This window comes from Gadus morhua, chromosome 9, assembly GCF_902167405.1.
Source record: "Gadus morhua chromosome 9, gadMor3.0, whole genome shotgun sequence".
Lineage (NCBI taxonomy): Eukaryota > Metazoa > Chordata > Actinopteri > Gadiformes > Gadidae > Gadus > Gadus morhua.
The window spans coordinates 12,288,757-12,304,652 of record NC_044056.1 but is presented as its reverse complement, the minus strand read 5'-3'; the positions used below and the strand labels follow the sequence as shown (position 1 = coordinate 12,304,652).

At 46.7% G+C, this 15,896-nt stretch overlaps 2 protein-coding genes across 2 annotated transcripts; both read right to left on the bottom strand.

The window, feature by feature from the left end:
• Positions 1-4,690: 4,690 nt before the first annotated feature.
• On the bottom strand, positions 4,691-8,592 carry LOC115550510 (troponin I, fast skeletal muscle). Its single transcript, XM_030365607.1, has 7 exons — positions 8,418-8,592; positions 7,241-7,273; positions 6,800-6,836; positions 5,989-6,117; positions 5,630-5,719; positions 5,289-5,462; positions 4,691-5,068 (listed from the first exon to the last, which is right to left on the bottom strand). The coding sequence occupies exons 2-7, from the start codon at positions 7,246-7,248 to the stop codon at positions 4,994-4,996; spliced, it is 513 nt and encodes a 170-aa protein (XP_030221467.1). The 5' UTR covers positions 7,249-7,273; positions 8,418-8,592; the 3' UTR covers positions 4,691-4,993.
• A 1,072-nt stretch (positions 8,593-9,664) lies between these two features.
• Positions 9,665-15,834, bottom strand: LOC115550508 (troponin I, fast skeletal muscle). The gene is made up of 8 exons (XM_030365604.1): positions 15,791-15,834; positions 15,067-15,165; positions 13,814-13,840; positions 12,857-12,896; positions 11,688-11,816; positions 11,006-11,095; positions 10,095-10,268; positions 9,665-9,925 (listed from the first exon to the last, which is right to left on the bottom strand). Exons 1-8 carry the CDS (start codon positions 15,817-15,819, stop codon positions 9,851-9,853), a joined length of 663 nt encoding a protein of 220 aa, XP_030221464.1. The 5' UTR covers positions 15,820-15,834; the 3' UTR covers positions 9,665-9,850.
• Positions 15,835-15,896: the final 62 nt, after the last annotated feature.

Below are 15,896 nucleotides of genomic sequence, written 5' to 3'. Positions count from 1 at the left end.
ACACACACACACACACACACACACACACACACACACACACACACACACACACACACACACACACACACACACACACACACACTGGGTGTGTGTCACCATAGTAACCTGCTAGTGCTGGGAAGTGACACCCCTGACACCAACCCTGAAGACACGCCCCCTCCTTTCACCTCCTCTAAACTCCTCCTTCTTCTCTCCCCCCTCCTCCCTTGTTGTGTTCATTGATTGATTGGACCTTTATCATATTTAGTAATGTATTATCTGAGGACGTGTGGCTCGTGGGAGGGGGTGGCCCTGAGGATGTGTTCCAGGGCCGCTGGGTTCTGACCCAGGCCCCTGCTGAGGCCTGTTGTCAGGAGTTTGGGGGGTCTTTACAGCGAGCCCACAGACCAGTCCAATAAACTCAGGGACACAACCCCATAAATACACAGCTGGGACACAGCTGAACCAGGAGCTGTGGAAGGAGAGGAGCCTACTGGTCCAACTGGGAGCCGCCCAATGCAACCACAGTCTGCTACTGGTTACACTGGGAGCTGTCCAATACAACCACAGTCTACACGGTCCGACGAGCCAGGAGGCGGTCCTCCTTAGAGGGGACCCCCACACTCTGTACTGTCCTCCTTAGAGGGGACCCCCACACTCTGTACTGTCCTCCTTAGAGGGGACCCCCACACTCTGTACTGTCCTCCTTAGAGGGGACCCCCACAGTCTACACTGTCCTCCTCAGAGGGGACCCCCACACTCTACACTGTCCTCCTCAGAGGGGGCCCCCACTCTCTACACTGTCCTCCTCAGAGGGGACCCCCACACTCTACACTGTCCTCCTCAGAGGGGCCCCCCACACTCTACACTGTCCTCCTCAGAGGGGACCCCCACTCTCTACACTGTCCTCCTCAGAGGGGGTCCCCACTCTCTACACTGTCCTCCTCAGAGGGGACCCCCACACTCTACACTGTCCTCCTCAGAGGGGACCCCCACACTCTACACTGTCCTCCTCAGAGGGGACCCCCACACTCTACACTGTCCTCCTCAGAGGGAACCCAAACACTCTACACTGTCCTCCTCAGAGGGGACCCCCACACTCTACACTGTCCTCCTCAGAGGGGACCCCCACACTCTACACTGTCCTCCTCAGAGGGGACCCCCACACTCTACACTGTCCTCCTCAGAGGGGACCCCCACACTCTACACTGTCCTCCTCAGAGGGGACCCCCACACTCTACACTGTCCTCCTCAGAGGGGACTTCCTCTCCACTCCACTCACCCGCGGTGGAAGGCGCTCCCCACTGACCTCAGGACAGCTGAACCCTGACCCCTCTCCCCTCACAGGTTAACTCATCTGCTCAGTCTGCACCGTGGCCCATGAAGAACAGGTTTCTGTATCGTAGCACTGGTAGCAGTTTGCCTTTTTGACAAACTGTACGTTCACGTGTGACTCTGGGTGGAACCTTAATGGCTGACCTTGTTCTGCCAAGCAGAATGTTGAGACGCCAAACGTTCCCTAATCGCGTGTATGAACGAGGCAGGACAGGAGGAGTGACCCGTGTGCTATGGGTTGATGACATCATGACCCAGATGCCATGCGGAGACCGAGTCTGGGTCTATCCCAGCCAGGGCCTATCTCAGTCAGGGTCTATCTCAGCCAGGGCCTATCTCAGCCTGGGTCCCTCCCAGCCTCAGTCTATCTCAGCCTGGGTCTATCTCAGCCTGGGTCTGGGGGAGAAGGGGAGGACTGCTCAAGCCTCCTGGTCTCCAGCCGGCTTCCTGCTCCCTGCCCTCAGGGCCCGGGACCAGACGGCAGCAGCTGCTTTCTCTGATGAATCACAGAACCCTGACGCACAGGCAGCACGCTTACACAACGGATAACACAACACGCAAACATAAACCCAGGGTTTAGAGACCCAGGGAGTAGAGGCCCAGGGAGTAGAGACCCAGGGGGGTAGAGACCCAGGGGGTAGAGACCCAGGGAGTAGAGGCCCGTGGAGTAGAGACCCAAGGGGTAGAGACCCAGGGAGTAGAGACCCAGGTGGGTAGAGACCCAGGTAGAGACCCAGGGGGTAGAGACCCAAGGGGTAGAGACCAAGGGGGGTAGAGACCCAGGTAGAGACCCAGGGGGTAGAGACCCAAGGGGTAGAGACCCAGGTAGAGACCCAGGGGGTAGAGACCCAGGGGTAGAGACCCAGGTGGAGACCCAGGGGGTAGAGACCCAGGGGGTAGAGACCCAGGTAGAGACCCAGGTGGAGACCCAGGGGGTAGAGACCCAGGGGGTAGAGACCCAGGTAGAGACCCAGGGGGTAGAGACCCAGGAGGTAGAGACCCAGTTGGAGACCCCGGGGGTAGAGACCCAGGTGGAGACCCCGGGGGGGTAGAGACCCGGGTGGAAACCCGGGTGGAGACCCAGGGGGATCCAGGTGTGTCTGTACAAATTAAAGCCTGTGTGACGCTACATTCTAATTGGCTGAGGTCATGCGCCAAGAGAGGCTGATCCGGCCAAACATAGTTCCGCAGTGTGTGTTTTAGAAACCAACAGAACACACACACACAGAAGAACACAAAACCTGAGACCGCCAGCAGGGGGCAGGCTGAGGTAATACTAAATACACACGGATCAGAGAGAGAGAGAGAGGGAGAGGGAGAGGGAGAGAGAGAGAGAGAGAGAGAGAGAGAGAGAGAGAGAGAGAGAGAGAGAGAGAGAGAGAGAGAGAGAGAGAGAGAGAGAGAGAGAGAGAGGGAGGGAGGGAGAGGGAGAGGGAGAGAGAGAGAGAGAGAGAGAGAGAGAGAGAGAGAGAGAGAGAGAGAGAGAGAGAGAGAGGATTTTAAGGCAGAGCAGACCTGCCCCCTAGTGGTTGTTACTGGTATGTTTCCTCCTTTCTACTCCTCATCACAGCAGGAAAACACAACATACAAAATATATACATAAACATATGCATATATATTATATTTATATGGAGGAGGGACCTCTCCCTGGAAGGAGACTCCTCTTGTGGGTCCTTCTCCAGGTATCCCCCCTCGGTCTGGGGAGGTTCTCCTCTGGGTCCTTTAGAGGACTTAGGGTCCGACTGAGAGAAGGGGTCCGCCAGACCAGAGGGGGTTCACCAGACCAGAGGGTCCACCACATAAGAGGGGGTCCACCAGACCAGAGGGGGTCCATCAGACCAGAGGGGTCCACCACATAAGAGGGGGTCCACCAGACCAGAGGGGGTCCACCAGACCCAGAGGGGTCCACTACACCAGAGGGGTCCACCAGACCAGAGGGGGTCCACCACACCAGAGGGGTCCACCAGACCAGAGGGGTTCATCAGACCAGAGGGGTCCACTAGACCAGAGGGGGTCCAGAGGGGGTCCACCAGACCAGAGGGGGTCCACTTGACCAGAGGGGTCCACCAGACCAGAGGGGGACCAGACCCACTCCCCCTGGTAGCTGACCAACATCAAATCAAAACATGACAAAACCCAGATCAAAGGATCAATCCAGGACCTGGGGCTGACAGGGGGGGGGGGGGGGGGGTATGTGTCCCCCCCCCCCAGGCCCCCTATAGGCCAGGCCCCTGGGACCTCTTCCCCCCGTCCCAGCAGAGCCCAGACCCAGGAGAGGACCAGGCCTGAGAAACGTCTGTTCCTCTCGGGTTGTGTGGTGTCCAAACTTAGCCCTGTGGCTTCCTGGCATTCCCCCGCGGGCTGGAGGATAAACTTAGCACAGCCCACTGCCCTCGCTGCTACGTGAGCCACCGGATCCAGGGGCCCCCCAGGGGCCATTAAATACCACCTGGGAGACCATAGAAGGAGTGTTAGGGTGGTCTTGGTCCTGGGGGGGGGGGAACCGGGTGCAGGAGAATTAACACGCCTTTGATCTCTCATTATGGTCCTTATGTCAGGAGATGATCGGAGCAGAACCTCACAGAACATCTAATGTGTCAGTTTGGATGTCCCAGCACTACAAAGTTGTTCACGAAGTACTGCGTAGTTAACCGTAGTGATTAGAAATGTACACACTTATTTTATGTTGTACGTCCTGGCGCTTAATGTACGCACTTATTGTAAGTTGTACATCCTTGCACTTAAAAATAGTACTTAGAATTGTGTAGCATCTTATCCTAGCTATCTTTGTTGTGTACGGGGAATTGGTTAACCTAGTGATTGTTAGTGCTTGGCATTTGGTTCTATGAACATCCTTACTGTACCAACAGCGATATATTGTTGTTTCTCCTTCTTCTGACAAATGTACTTATTGTAAGTCGCTATGGATGTAAGCGTCTGCTAAATGCCCTCACTGTAAATGTAAATGTGTGGGCTGTCACCATAATGATGCTTAGTTAACAGTAGGAATTAGTGTTGGTGTGATCTCCCATCTGAATAGTTGATTAAGGACTTTTTACTGAAGAATATCATACCAGCCCTAGATCCTAGATATATTTTATGAGCAGCAACTCTTGAATCATCAGATGAAACCTTTTACAAGGATCAGGGCAGCTACTGAGAACTACAGTGCCTTACACTGTGTGCGTCCAAACAGGTGGAACAGGCCTGAAAGCCATCCATCATAACAGAACTAGCCCCTAAACACCAAGGTAGGACTTGAAAAACATGAGGAGAAGTCCTTGGTACCATAATCACACTTAAACAACCCTAGGGTTAGACACAACCTTAAACACACAAAGAAACAGTCAAAGAAGAGAAACACAAAACAGTGGGACAACTTGATGGTTTTTCCTCTTTTATTCGATATCTCTTGAACAAAGTGGAGGTGCCCGAGCGCCTGAAGCAGAGGCTGTGAGGCACGCTGGTGTGTGAGGAACCAAAGACCTTCAGACCTGACGTGAAAACCACCTGACCACGTGACACCAACCCCATCGAGAACCTTCACCACTTTCCCCAATATGACACATCCAAGAACCCCAAACACACACTTGTTGACCAACCACCTGGTTCCACCAACGGATAAGACCAGCAGTTTACAGAGACGGACGGACGGCACATAGACACACAGTCAGGATGCTTAGGATGTCTCAAACATCTTCTTCCTGTCAGCCTTGTCCTCAATGTTCTTACGCCAATCTCCAGCCTCCGTCGCCTGTGGAAGAGAACATTCTTTTGTATCTCTCTTCAGCTCCTCTGATCAGACCACACTCTTACACTGAATAATTTCAGTAAGTGAAAACTCAACCTTCACTTACATCTGGGATTACAAGAGGAACACAAGAGATGTTCCTCTGAGGTAAACAACGCATTAAACAATGACCATCATTGGCAGATCAATGACGACTTAATAAATAAAATAAATGGTTTCTCACCTCCTCCTTGACCTCCTTCTTGACCTGCTTGAGACTGGACCTCAGGTCCATGGTGACCTTGTGTTTGGAGCCCAGCAGGGCCGCCAGCATGGAGTCAGCAGACATGCGCACCTTCTTCAGGGCTGGCTTCTTCACGCCCACCAGGTCAACAACCTTGATCTTCAGATCCTCGATCTAGGAGAAAGGATGGCATGGCTGGTGGTGTAAATGATGAAGATGGGTATGACAGAGTCAATTATGGTGTTGTAGTCAATGTAAAGTTGTTGATGATGGTGGAGTAGGTGGGTTGAAGGTTCTGATAATGACCCTAGTGCTGATAAAGATTATGATGATGATGTTACCTCTTTGTCGGCCTTGCCCACTTTTGCCTCAGCGTCGTACCTCTCCTCATCCAGTCGGTCAAGGATGGCTGCCAGCTTCTTGCACGTTTCCTGCTCACAGACAAAATAGTACAATGCTAACAGTTTAGTGTGGGGCTAACATGGTTAGCTGCTTAGCGCGCCATGGTTGTACAGTGGGATTTTAGCACAAATTATTGTTGGTTTTAACTTTTTAGATCAGTGGTGATATTTCAGTGATGTAATGTCCTAGCATGCTAACAGTGTAAGCTAGTTATGTGTAATCCCAGCATGCTAGTCCCATGTTAGCGTGTGAGTGTGATTTCCTAGCATGCTAGCCGCGTATTAGCTAGAGAGTGTACCATGAGGGCGGCCTGGTCTCCAGAGAGGTCGGGGGCGGGGCAGTTCTCAGCCATGTGGTTCTCCTTGGCTGCGATGGCCTCCTTCTTCTCCTCCTCGATCCAGTTAGCCGCGATTGACAGGATCAAACTCTGAAGTACACACCCACTCATTAGTAACATAGACGTTAATCACTGTTCACTACTGATACACTCATTACTCATTACTAATACACTCATTACTCACTACTGATGCACTCAATACTCACTACTGATACACTCAATACTCACTACTGATACACTCAATACTCACTACTGATACACTCAATACTCACTATTTACTACTGATACACTCATAACTCGCTACTGATACATGATTATTCACTATTGATTCACTCACTACTGATACACTCAATAATCCCTACTGATACACTCACTATTCAATATTGATACATTCATTATTCACAACTGATAAACTCATCACTCACTACTGATACACTCATTCACTACTGATACACTCATTACTCACTACTGATACACTCAATAATCCCTACTGATTCACTCATTACTCACTACTGATACACTCATTACTCACTATTCACTACTGATATACTCATTACTCACTACTGATACACTCATTACTCACTATTCACTACTGATATACTCATTACTCTTTGTTCAATATTATCGAACATGGTCCATCAATAGTTGGAGTAATATAGGAGGAATTTTCAAACATATTTATGTGTGGGCATGTGTGTGGGCGTGTGTGTGTGTGTGTGTGTGTGTGTGTGTGTGTGTGTGTGTGTGTGTGTGTGTGTGTGTGTGTGTGTACCTTCAGGTGGTGCCTGCGGCTGGAGGTCATTTTTTTCCTGCAAACAAAAAAAGAATTGATTTGATCATGACAATGGATTTAGTCATGATTTAGTGTTATTGTGATTTGGTGATGCTGCGATTAAATAATTATGTGATTTGCTTGATTTAACGATGGTGTGATTTTGGTTAGGCTATGTGATGTTCTGACTTGGTGATGTAATGTTCTGCATTAAATGTATGTATGCATGACTTGTATTATCTTATTTGTGGCTCTGTCATTTCATGGATGGAATCCTGTGTTATAATGTGATGGGGAGGTGAGGCTGATGGCCAGTGGGAATCTATGAGCTGCAGTGTGGATCTATGAGCTGCAGTCTGAATCTATAACTTGCAGTGAGGTGCAGTCTTAATCTGTAAGTTGCAGTGAGGTGTAGTGTGAATCTATAAGTTGCAGACTCACTCAGACATCTTGGTGCTTTCTGGGTTCCACAATCTGTGGAGAGATAGTCAGAGGTCAGATCAGCAGGGCAGAGGTGAAGCGAGGAGGTCGTGGGTGACGGAGGAGGAGTGATGTGTTGGGGTGGAAGGGGCTGATCTCAGCAGCTTGGTAGCAGGACGGTAATGGAAGCTGAGGAGTGGCTAAACTTATCCTGGGATCAGATGTCCCAGGCGACCATCAGCACTTCTTGATCAGAATGTAGTCCGACTGTCTTACAGAGCCCTTTAAATCCTCTAATAATACCCTCTGGTTAATAACCGGCATGGAGCACATGGTGTTGAAAAGGTTATAAGATAAAAGTAGGGATTCCATTATTCAAATGTAATTAATTCTTTAAATGATGACCACATACTTGTAGGCAGCATGGGAGCTATGCTATTGGTTACCAATGTTTAGAAGATAATGGTTTACACAACGTCCCAGTCCAACTCCAAGTTTTTATAGGTGATGAAGCCGTACACGTCATATAAAACCATTTCAATATTCTATCATCTATTAAGGTTACAAACACTTAGACACGAGGAAGGGTCTGCAACTAAATTAATGGTATCAGTGGATGGATGATGAGGTAAGATAAGATAAATGGTCTTTATTAATCCAAGATGGGTATTCCAAGGAACTTCATAATTGAGCAGGAAAGTTTGTCAAGAGTCATAGACAAATAATTAAACACAATGACTTAACTAACCACCAGCCACCTTACTAGCCAACTAACTAACTAACCACTATCCACCTCACCAGTCACCTAAATAACCATTAGCATCCTAATTAACCAGAGCCAGCTAACCCACAACTAGCATTATGTTCTCCTCTCTTCAGTACTTCACAGTGTAACGACATTATGGGATGGAATAAGGAACTTTTCTTGAAGAGTCTCTGCTTCGGGTCGCTGCCGGAGTCAGAGTTGAGGGTTTAAGATCACCTTTTAACGACTTAGTGCAAACCTTAGCGTTAGCCTCCACTTGCCTGGGGTCAAGACCCCTCAAATTCCGCCGGAAAAACGGCTGGTCAAAGAGACAGGTCAGAGGTCAACGGCTAACACCTATGCCCACTTTAGTGTAGAGCAAAGAGAGTGATGCCTTGCTAGCTTGAGGAAGAAAAGAGGACTTTTCAGAAGATAAAGGACATTTTGTCTCACCTTAAGAAGAAAGAGGAGTAACGACACACTGGGTGGACGATGAAGAAGACTCGCCGCAGACGCACACAAAGATCATACACAGTATATAAGGCAGTCTGGGGTCCTCTTTATGGAAACGCTTTCAATCCCCAACCAATGGGCCTGGAGCTCCTGAAATACCCTGCCCAACCCTGCCCTCATGCCCTCCTCTCCCCCCGCACCCCCGCTCCCCCTCTCACCCCAGGCGTCCCCCACCAGCTGACGGCTCCCTCAGCATGGAGGGGAGCGGCCATGTTGGGGTCCAGACAGGAACACTTTGGGTCTAAGGAGTCACTTTAAGGTGTTATGGTCTAATAAGTCGCTTTAAGGTTTTAGGGTCTAATAAGTCGCTTTAAGGTTTGAGAGTCTGATGAGTCGCTTTAAGGTTTTAGGGTCTAATGAGTCTCTTTAAAGTTTTAGGGTCTGAGTCTCTTTAAGGTTTGAGAGTCTGATGAGTCTCTTTAAGGTTTGAGAGTCTGATGAGTCTCTTTAAAGTTTGAGAGTCTGATGAGGCGCTTTAAGGTTTTAGGGTCTAATGAGTCTCTTTAAGGTTTTAGGGTCTAATGAGTCTCTTTAAGGTTTGAGAGTCTGATGAGTCTCTTTAAGGTTTGAGAGTCTGATGGGTCTCTTTAAAGTTTGAGAGTCTGATGAGGCGCTTTAAGGTTTTAGGGTCTAATGAGTTGCTTTAAGGTTTCAGGGTCGATGGATATCGATGAGGTCAATAACAGCTTTGAATTGTTTGATGGGTGTATGATTTAACTAAATCTGTTGATCAGTCAATTAGTCAGATTTAGTTTTATTTGGGGCTAGTTCATGTGTTTATTACATGACCCTCTTCAGACAAAAGAACCAGAAAAGAGACAGATGAGGATGGTTTGAAAACACTTAAGTTAGTTCTCTCAAGTGTGAGTGGGACATTAAGTCAATAAATTGAACATCAAAACTTGTTATTTTACAAACATATTCCATATTGTGCGATATTGTGAATAATTTACAATGGAGTAGAAATCATTTAGGTAAGCATCTGTATAACTGCGATTTGTTTACTCTCCAAAGTTGAAAATTATGCTTGGCGGTTACTAAAGTGTGTCCAGCTTCTTATCCAACTAAACTACACACACACACACACACACACACAACAGTCAACTTATAAAATGAACTAATAAAGCACCTTCAACCTGTACCTACTCTCTCACCCTAACATGCCGATACACAAATGAACCATAAAGTATTAATTCAAAGCATTTATTTTCAACAATTCCAAGAATCCTGTACAATTTGAAGTTTGATTCCTAAATGTTAACATGAGAACTGAAATAGCACTAACTGCGTCCATCAGTCCCCCGGTGGAATCAGAAGCCGAAGGCGTGAAGCAGGAGGAGCTAGACCTCTCCTTCTCCAGCGTCTGGACCTCTCTAGGACGTCTCGAACATCTTCTTCCTGTCCGCCTTGTCCTCAATGTTTTTGCGCCAATCTCCGGCCTCTACGCTCTGAGGAGAAGAAAGGAGAGAAGGTTTAGTTAGTTAGTTCATTACCTGTCCCCTTAGGGAAATTATTGTTCAGCTTAATGTCCACGAACTCCTCCACCAGCTCCTCCACCAGCTCCTCCACCAACTCCTCCTCACTACAGACTCCAGGATGGCTCTACACAGTCCTCACCTCCTCCTTGACCTCCTTCTTGACCTGCTTGAGGTTGGACCTGAGGTCCATGGTGACCTTGTGTTTCCCTCCTAGTAGGGCCTGCAGCATGGCATCAGCAGACATGCGGACCTTCTTCAGGGCTGGCTTCTTCACGCCTCCCAGCTCCACCACCTTCATCCGCAGGTCCTCGATCTACCGGGAAGAACATCTTGCTTCGTTAACATGTCTCGCTATAGAAGCTATGATCTCCATGGGACGCTAAATCCGTCAGAGATGGATTTAGCTGAAGCCCCTCGATCAAGAACTTTTTAACCAATGAGTAAGTGAAGGTAAGGAAGTACCATACTAACTAGGGCGCTCCAGGAAAAGGTCCAGGATAGGAGTAGGATTAGCTAGTTCAAAGTTACCAGGACATTCTACCTCAAGGTTACTAATTGTTAGATAAGTTAAAGAGAGAAGCAAAGATCAGATTAAGATAAGATATAAGATACAGTCAGGGTAAGGTCTTTAACGTAGGGTCATTCAGTAGGGTAGGGTTTAGTCAGGTAAGACAGGGACCGATGAGAGACTTAAACAGGACAATCTAATGGTCCAGGAATCTGCTAGCATGAATCGAAACTAAACACAGTGTATTTTAGTCATTAAAAAGCAGGAAAGGGTAAAACAGTACAGAGACAGTCCATTAAGGAGCAGGTAGGGGTTAGACAGTACAGAGACAGGTCGTTAAGGTGCAGGTTTGGGTAAGACAGTACAGATACAGGTCATTAAGGAGCAGGTAGGGGTAAGACTTTACAGACACAGGTCATTAAGGAGCAGGTAGGGTTTATGGGCATCTTGTCCCAGGATGTTAACAGGTAGACGGTGTTCTTTGGATACCAAACCCAGAGCCTTGGGGCCGGGAGTCGACCCACTACCCCCCAGACTCTCACCTCCTTGTTGGCCTTCACCACTTTGGACTCCACGTCGTAGCGCTCATCATCTATCTTGTCGGCCGCCTGGGAGAGCTTCTTGCAAATCTCCTGAAGAGGAAGAGGAGACTGAAGAGTCAGCCCCCGCTCTCAGCTAGCATGAAACCCACCAGAACCAATACTGTCATATCTCTCAGCTAGCATGAAACCCACCAGAACCAATACTGTCATATCTCTCAGCTAGCATCAAACCCACCAGAACCAATACTGTCCTATCTCTCAGCTAGCATCAAACCCACCAGAACCAATACTGCAATATACGCGCGCGCACACACACACACACACACACACACACACACACACACACACACACACACACACACACACACACACACACACACACACACACACACACACACACACACACACACACACACACACACACACCTCTCTGGTCAGTAGATGAGGAGCTGAACCATAATGTAATGAAGTGATGCTTTTCCCCTCTTCCAACAGCTCACCATAGTTAATATAGACTTCACCTTTAGGTGGCAGCAAACTCGCCCTAAATGAAGACCTCATGCAGTCCTACCAGAGGTCTAAGGGATACTTTAATAACATAACAGTGAATCATGTCTCTGAGTACAACTCTCTACTCAGACTGGGGTTAGGTGTCAGGGGTCAACATGAGGGTGAGTCCTACCATCAGTGCAGCCAAGTCTCCACTCATGTCGGGGTTAGGGCAGTTCTCGGCCATGTAGTTCTGCTTGGCCTCCACCAGCTCCAGCTTCTCGGTCTCAATCCAGGTTGCTGCAATCTGCAGCATCAGACTCTACAGAGCAGCCCAGAATAAGGGTTACCCCAAGGAGAAGGGTTACTCCAAGGAAAAGGGTTACTCCAAGGAGAAGGGTTACTCAAGGACAAGGGTTACTCAAGGACAAGGGTTACCCCAGGACTCACTGACCTGGGGTCAGACCAGGAGAAGGGTTACCCCCTGGGGTCAGACCTGGAGAAGGGTCACCCCCAGGACTCACTGACCTGGGGTCAGACTAGGGGAAGGGTCACCCCCAGGACTCACTGACCTGGGGTCAGACTAGGGGAAGGGTCACCCCCAGGACTCACTGACCTGGGGTCAGACTAGGGGAAGGGTCACCCCCAGGACACACTGACCTGGGGTCAGACTAGGGGAAGGGTCACCCCCAGGACTCACTGACCTGCTTTACCTGCGCTCGTGTCAATGTAGTGCAGGTAAAGCAGGTAACCCACAGTAAAGCATTACACGTCTCCATGATTATGAGTACCTTGTACCTCTGAATACTGGATGTACTGGTTATTCTACCTCTGAATACTAGATGCACTTACTGGTGAATACTAGATGCACTGGTTATTGTACCTCTGAATACTAGATGTACTGGTTATTGTACTGGTGAATACTAGATGTACTGGTTATTGTACTGGTTAATACTAGATGTACTCGTTATTATACTGGTGAATACTAGATGTACTGGTTATTGTACTGGTGAATACTAGATGTACTGGTTATTGTACTGGTGAACACTAGATGTACTGGTTATTGTACTGGTGAATACTAGATGTACTGGTTATTGAACTGGTGAACACTAGATGTACTGGTTATTGTGCTGGTGAATACTAGATGTACTGGTTATTGTACTGGTGAATAATAGATGTACTGGTTATTGTACTGGTGAATACTAGATGTACTGGTTATTGTACTGGTGAATACTAGATGTACTGGTTATTGTACTGGTGAATACTAGATGTACTGATTATTGTACTGGTGAATACTAGATGTACTGATTATTGTACTGGTGAATACTAGATGTACTGGTGTTTGTCACAGTGGTGGTTTACCTTCAGATGGTGCCTACGGCTGGAAGTCATTTTCTTTCCGCTGTAGAGAAAAACAAATTGCATTACTTTACATGACGTTATGTTACATTACATTAGATTACACTACGTTACTTTACATTATGTTAGATTACATTATGTTATGTTAGAATACCTTACATTATGCTATGTCACATTCAATTAAATTACGTTACATTATGTTATGATACATTACTTTACATTAGGATGGTTACATTAGATTACATTATGTTATACAACATTACATTAAATTACATTAGATTACGTTACATTACATTATGTTATGTTTCATTACTTTACATTATGTTAGATAACATTACACTACATTATGACACATTGCATTAAATTATGTTAGATTACCTTATGTTATGTGAAATGACTTTACATTATGTTACATTACATTATGTTACATTACATTTTGTTACATAATATTATGTTATGTTACATTAAATTATTCTATGTTACATTACATTATTTACGTTACATTGTTATAATAGCTTACATTGCATAAAATGATGTTACATAGCATTATGTTACAATACATTAAATTTCATTATGTTAGATTATGTTCGATTACATTACATTTCATAACATTAAATTATGCTTCATTACATTATGTTACGTGACATTACATTATGTTTGATTACACTATTTTAGATTACATTACATTATGTCAGATGACATTACAATTACTTTCATTACATTATGTTAGATGACATTCATTTATGTATCAGGGTTAGGGTTAGATTATACTACATTATGTTTGATACCGTTACTTTATATTACATTATTTTAGATTAGAGTAGACCATAAATACTACTTTACTCATCTAAAAACAATATACACACCAAAAAACCACACACATACATAACACAACCCACATGTAAACACATGTAAACAACGCAAAGCGAGGGTTTGCAGGCAGACTAGCAGGATACTCACTCAGACATGATGAGGTTCGGTTCAGGCCTGGAGTAGACGAACCAGGGGAACAGAGGGAGGAGGGCATTAAGTTCACGGCATTACCTGGCCCCCACCAGGGGCCCTCAAGGAACCTGGCCCTGCCCTGGGCCCTCAGGCCTTCAGTTAGAGACGCTCCTTCCGCCATCATTTTTAAATCTAGGCTCAAAACACACCTCTTCTCTGGCCTTTCCTCCCCTTTTGTGATATGATGTTATTTTTTATGTTTTCATGTACTGTCAATGTATGTGCTATGTGTTCTTTTGTATGTCTTTTTTGCACCATGTACGGCACTTTGGCCAGTGAAAATTGTTTTTATATGTGCCTCATAAATAAATGTTACTTACTTACAGCAGGAGCCTGAAGCCCTAATCATTGAGGATTACCTCAAGCATACCGACCAGATGCTGTGAACACCGAGTTGCCAGACACGCAAGCACAGCCGTTCACACCATACCTAGCATCCCTAGTCACGCACACCACACAAACCAACATACCAAACCTCCCAGTCAGGCACCAGGCCCACCTCGGCCCCTCACTGTCCCATTAAACGCCAGCGTAGCGAAGGGTTCAAATGTTTCCTGAGTCACGCCTGATATAGCCACCCGACGACCAAAGACGGACTCACACCTCTAAGACACACGCACCATTGTGGAGATATGGATAGAATATAGAGATACGAGTATACTCTGAATTTATTTAAAATGGCTCTCAAACCACGTTTACAAATTGTGTGTTAAACTGAAATTAAATATGAACAAAAAACGTAGTATGTATATGGTATTTATAAATAAATGTGTTTGCATAGTTAGATACTTTTTTTATTATTACTACTGTATTAGTAAATAAATCCCATTACTGGATGAATACAAAACAATATACACTCCATACACTGAATTTAAATATCCTTGATTCATATTTTAATACCCAACAATGATACTTATCTTAGTACGTAACAACTTTTCTACCGACCTGCGTAACGTTTCCGATTAATACTATTTATGTTCTCATTTCCAGAGGTCTTCTGTGAATAACACAAAACAAGGTCCAAACGAGGGAATATCACATCAAGATGGAGAAAGGAGATAACACTAATCTGCATCTCCAGACCTGTAGTCCTGCTAATCCCCTCAAACAACTCAGATATCGTCCGACCCATCCTCCCAGCAGCCCGTCCCTGACACCTAGCAGCATCTACCCCCCAGCGGGGGTCCGGTGAGCGGACGGGGTCTTACCTGCTCAGAGAGAAGGTGGAGGCTGGTGGACACGGAGCTGGAGACACTGGGCAGTAGGAATCAACCCCGATGAAACACGGGTATATAGTGTGAGGCGTCCTGTCAGCACAAAGCACAGCCCTCTTTATGGGCGCAGAGGACCCTGCAGACCAATCCGCCGCCAGCCTCCCGAAATACCAGCATACCTCCACAACTAAGCTCTTAAAAGTGTCTTAGGAAGTTGTCTCAGGGACACAACAGGGCTCTCGGGTTGCACAGGGAGGAGGGTGAGCCCAGGGGAGAGGAGGACTTGTGTTGTGGAGCCGAAGTCTCAACACTATAAGACAATATCGCCCCCTCCATGGTAGCTCTAAAAAGGTTTAGTGTGACCCTTAAACAAGGTGAAAGCGTAGTTTAAAACAATGTTGAAAGTGGGTACTCTTTCAACATTGTTAGTTAAGCATTCGGTCGATTCTTTAGAATATGGTTTTCATGCAGATAGCTGTCAATCATCCTTCAGAATACCAGCCTGGAACAGAGCACCTCATGCACTCAGCAGTTAATGAGTTCATCCATTGATTCATTCATTCATATCTTTCTTCGAACATGCTGCCGCAAAATCGGTCAAAGACGGATATGTCTAAGGTGGTGTCAAGTGTCTACAGAACTTATTTCTGACATTGTGTTTTCAAAGTCCGAGGCACAATTAAAGAGAAGGTTGAGAAACAAAAGGATGTGTACTCACCCTTCGGGGTTACCAAGACAATCAGACATGAAGAACTACAAACAGGAGGTATGGTCCTCAGTACAAAACAGCCGGGAATCAAAGCCCTTAGTTTGAGTGGAGGATC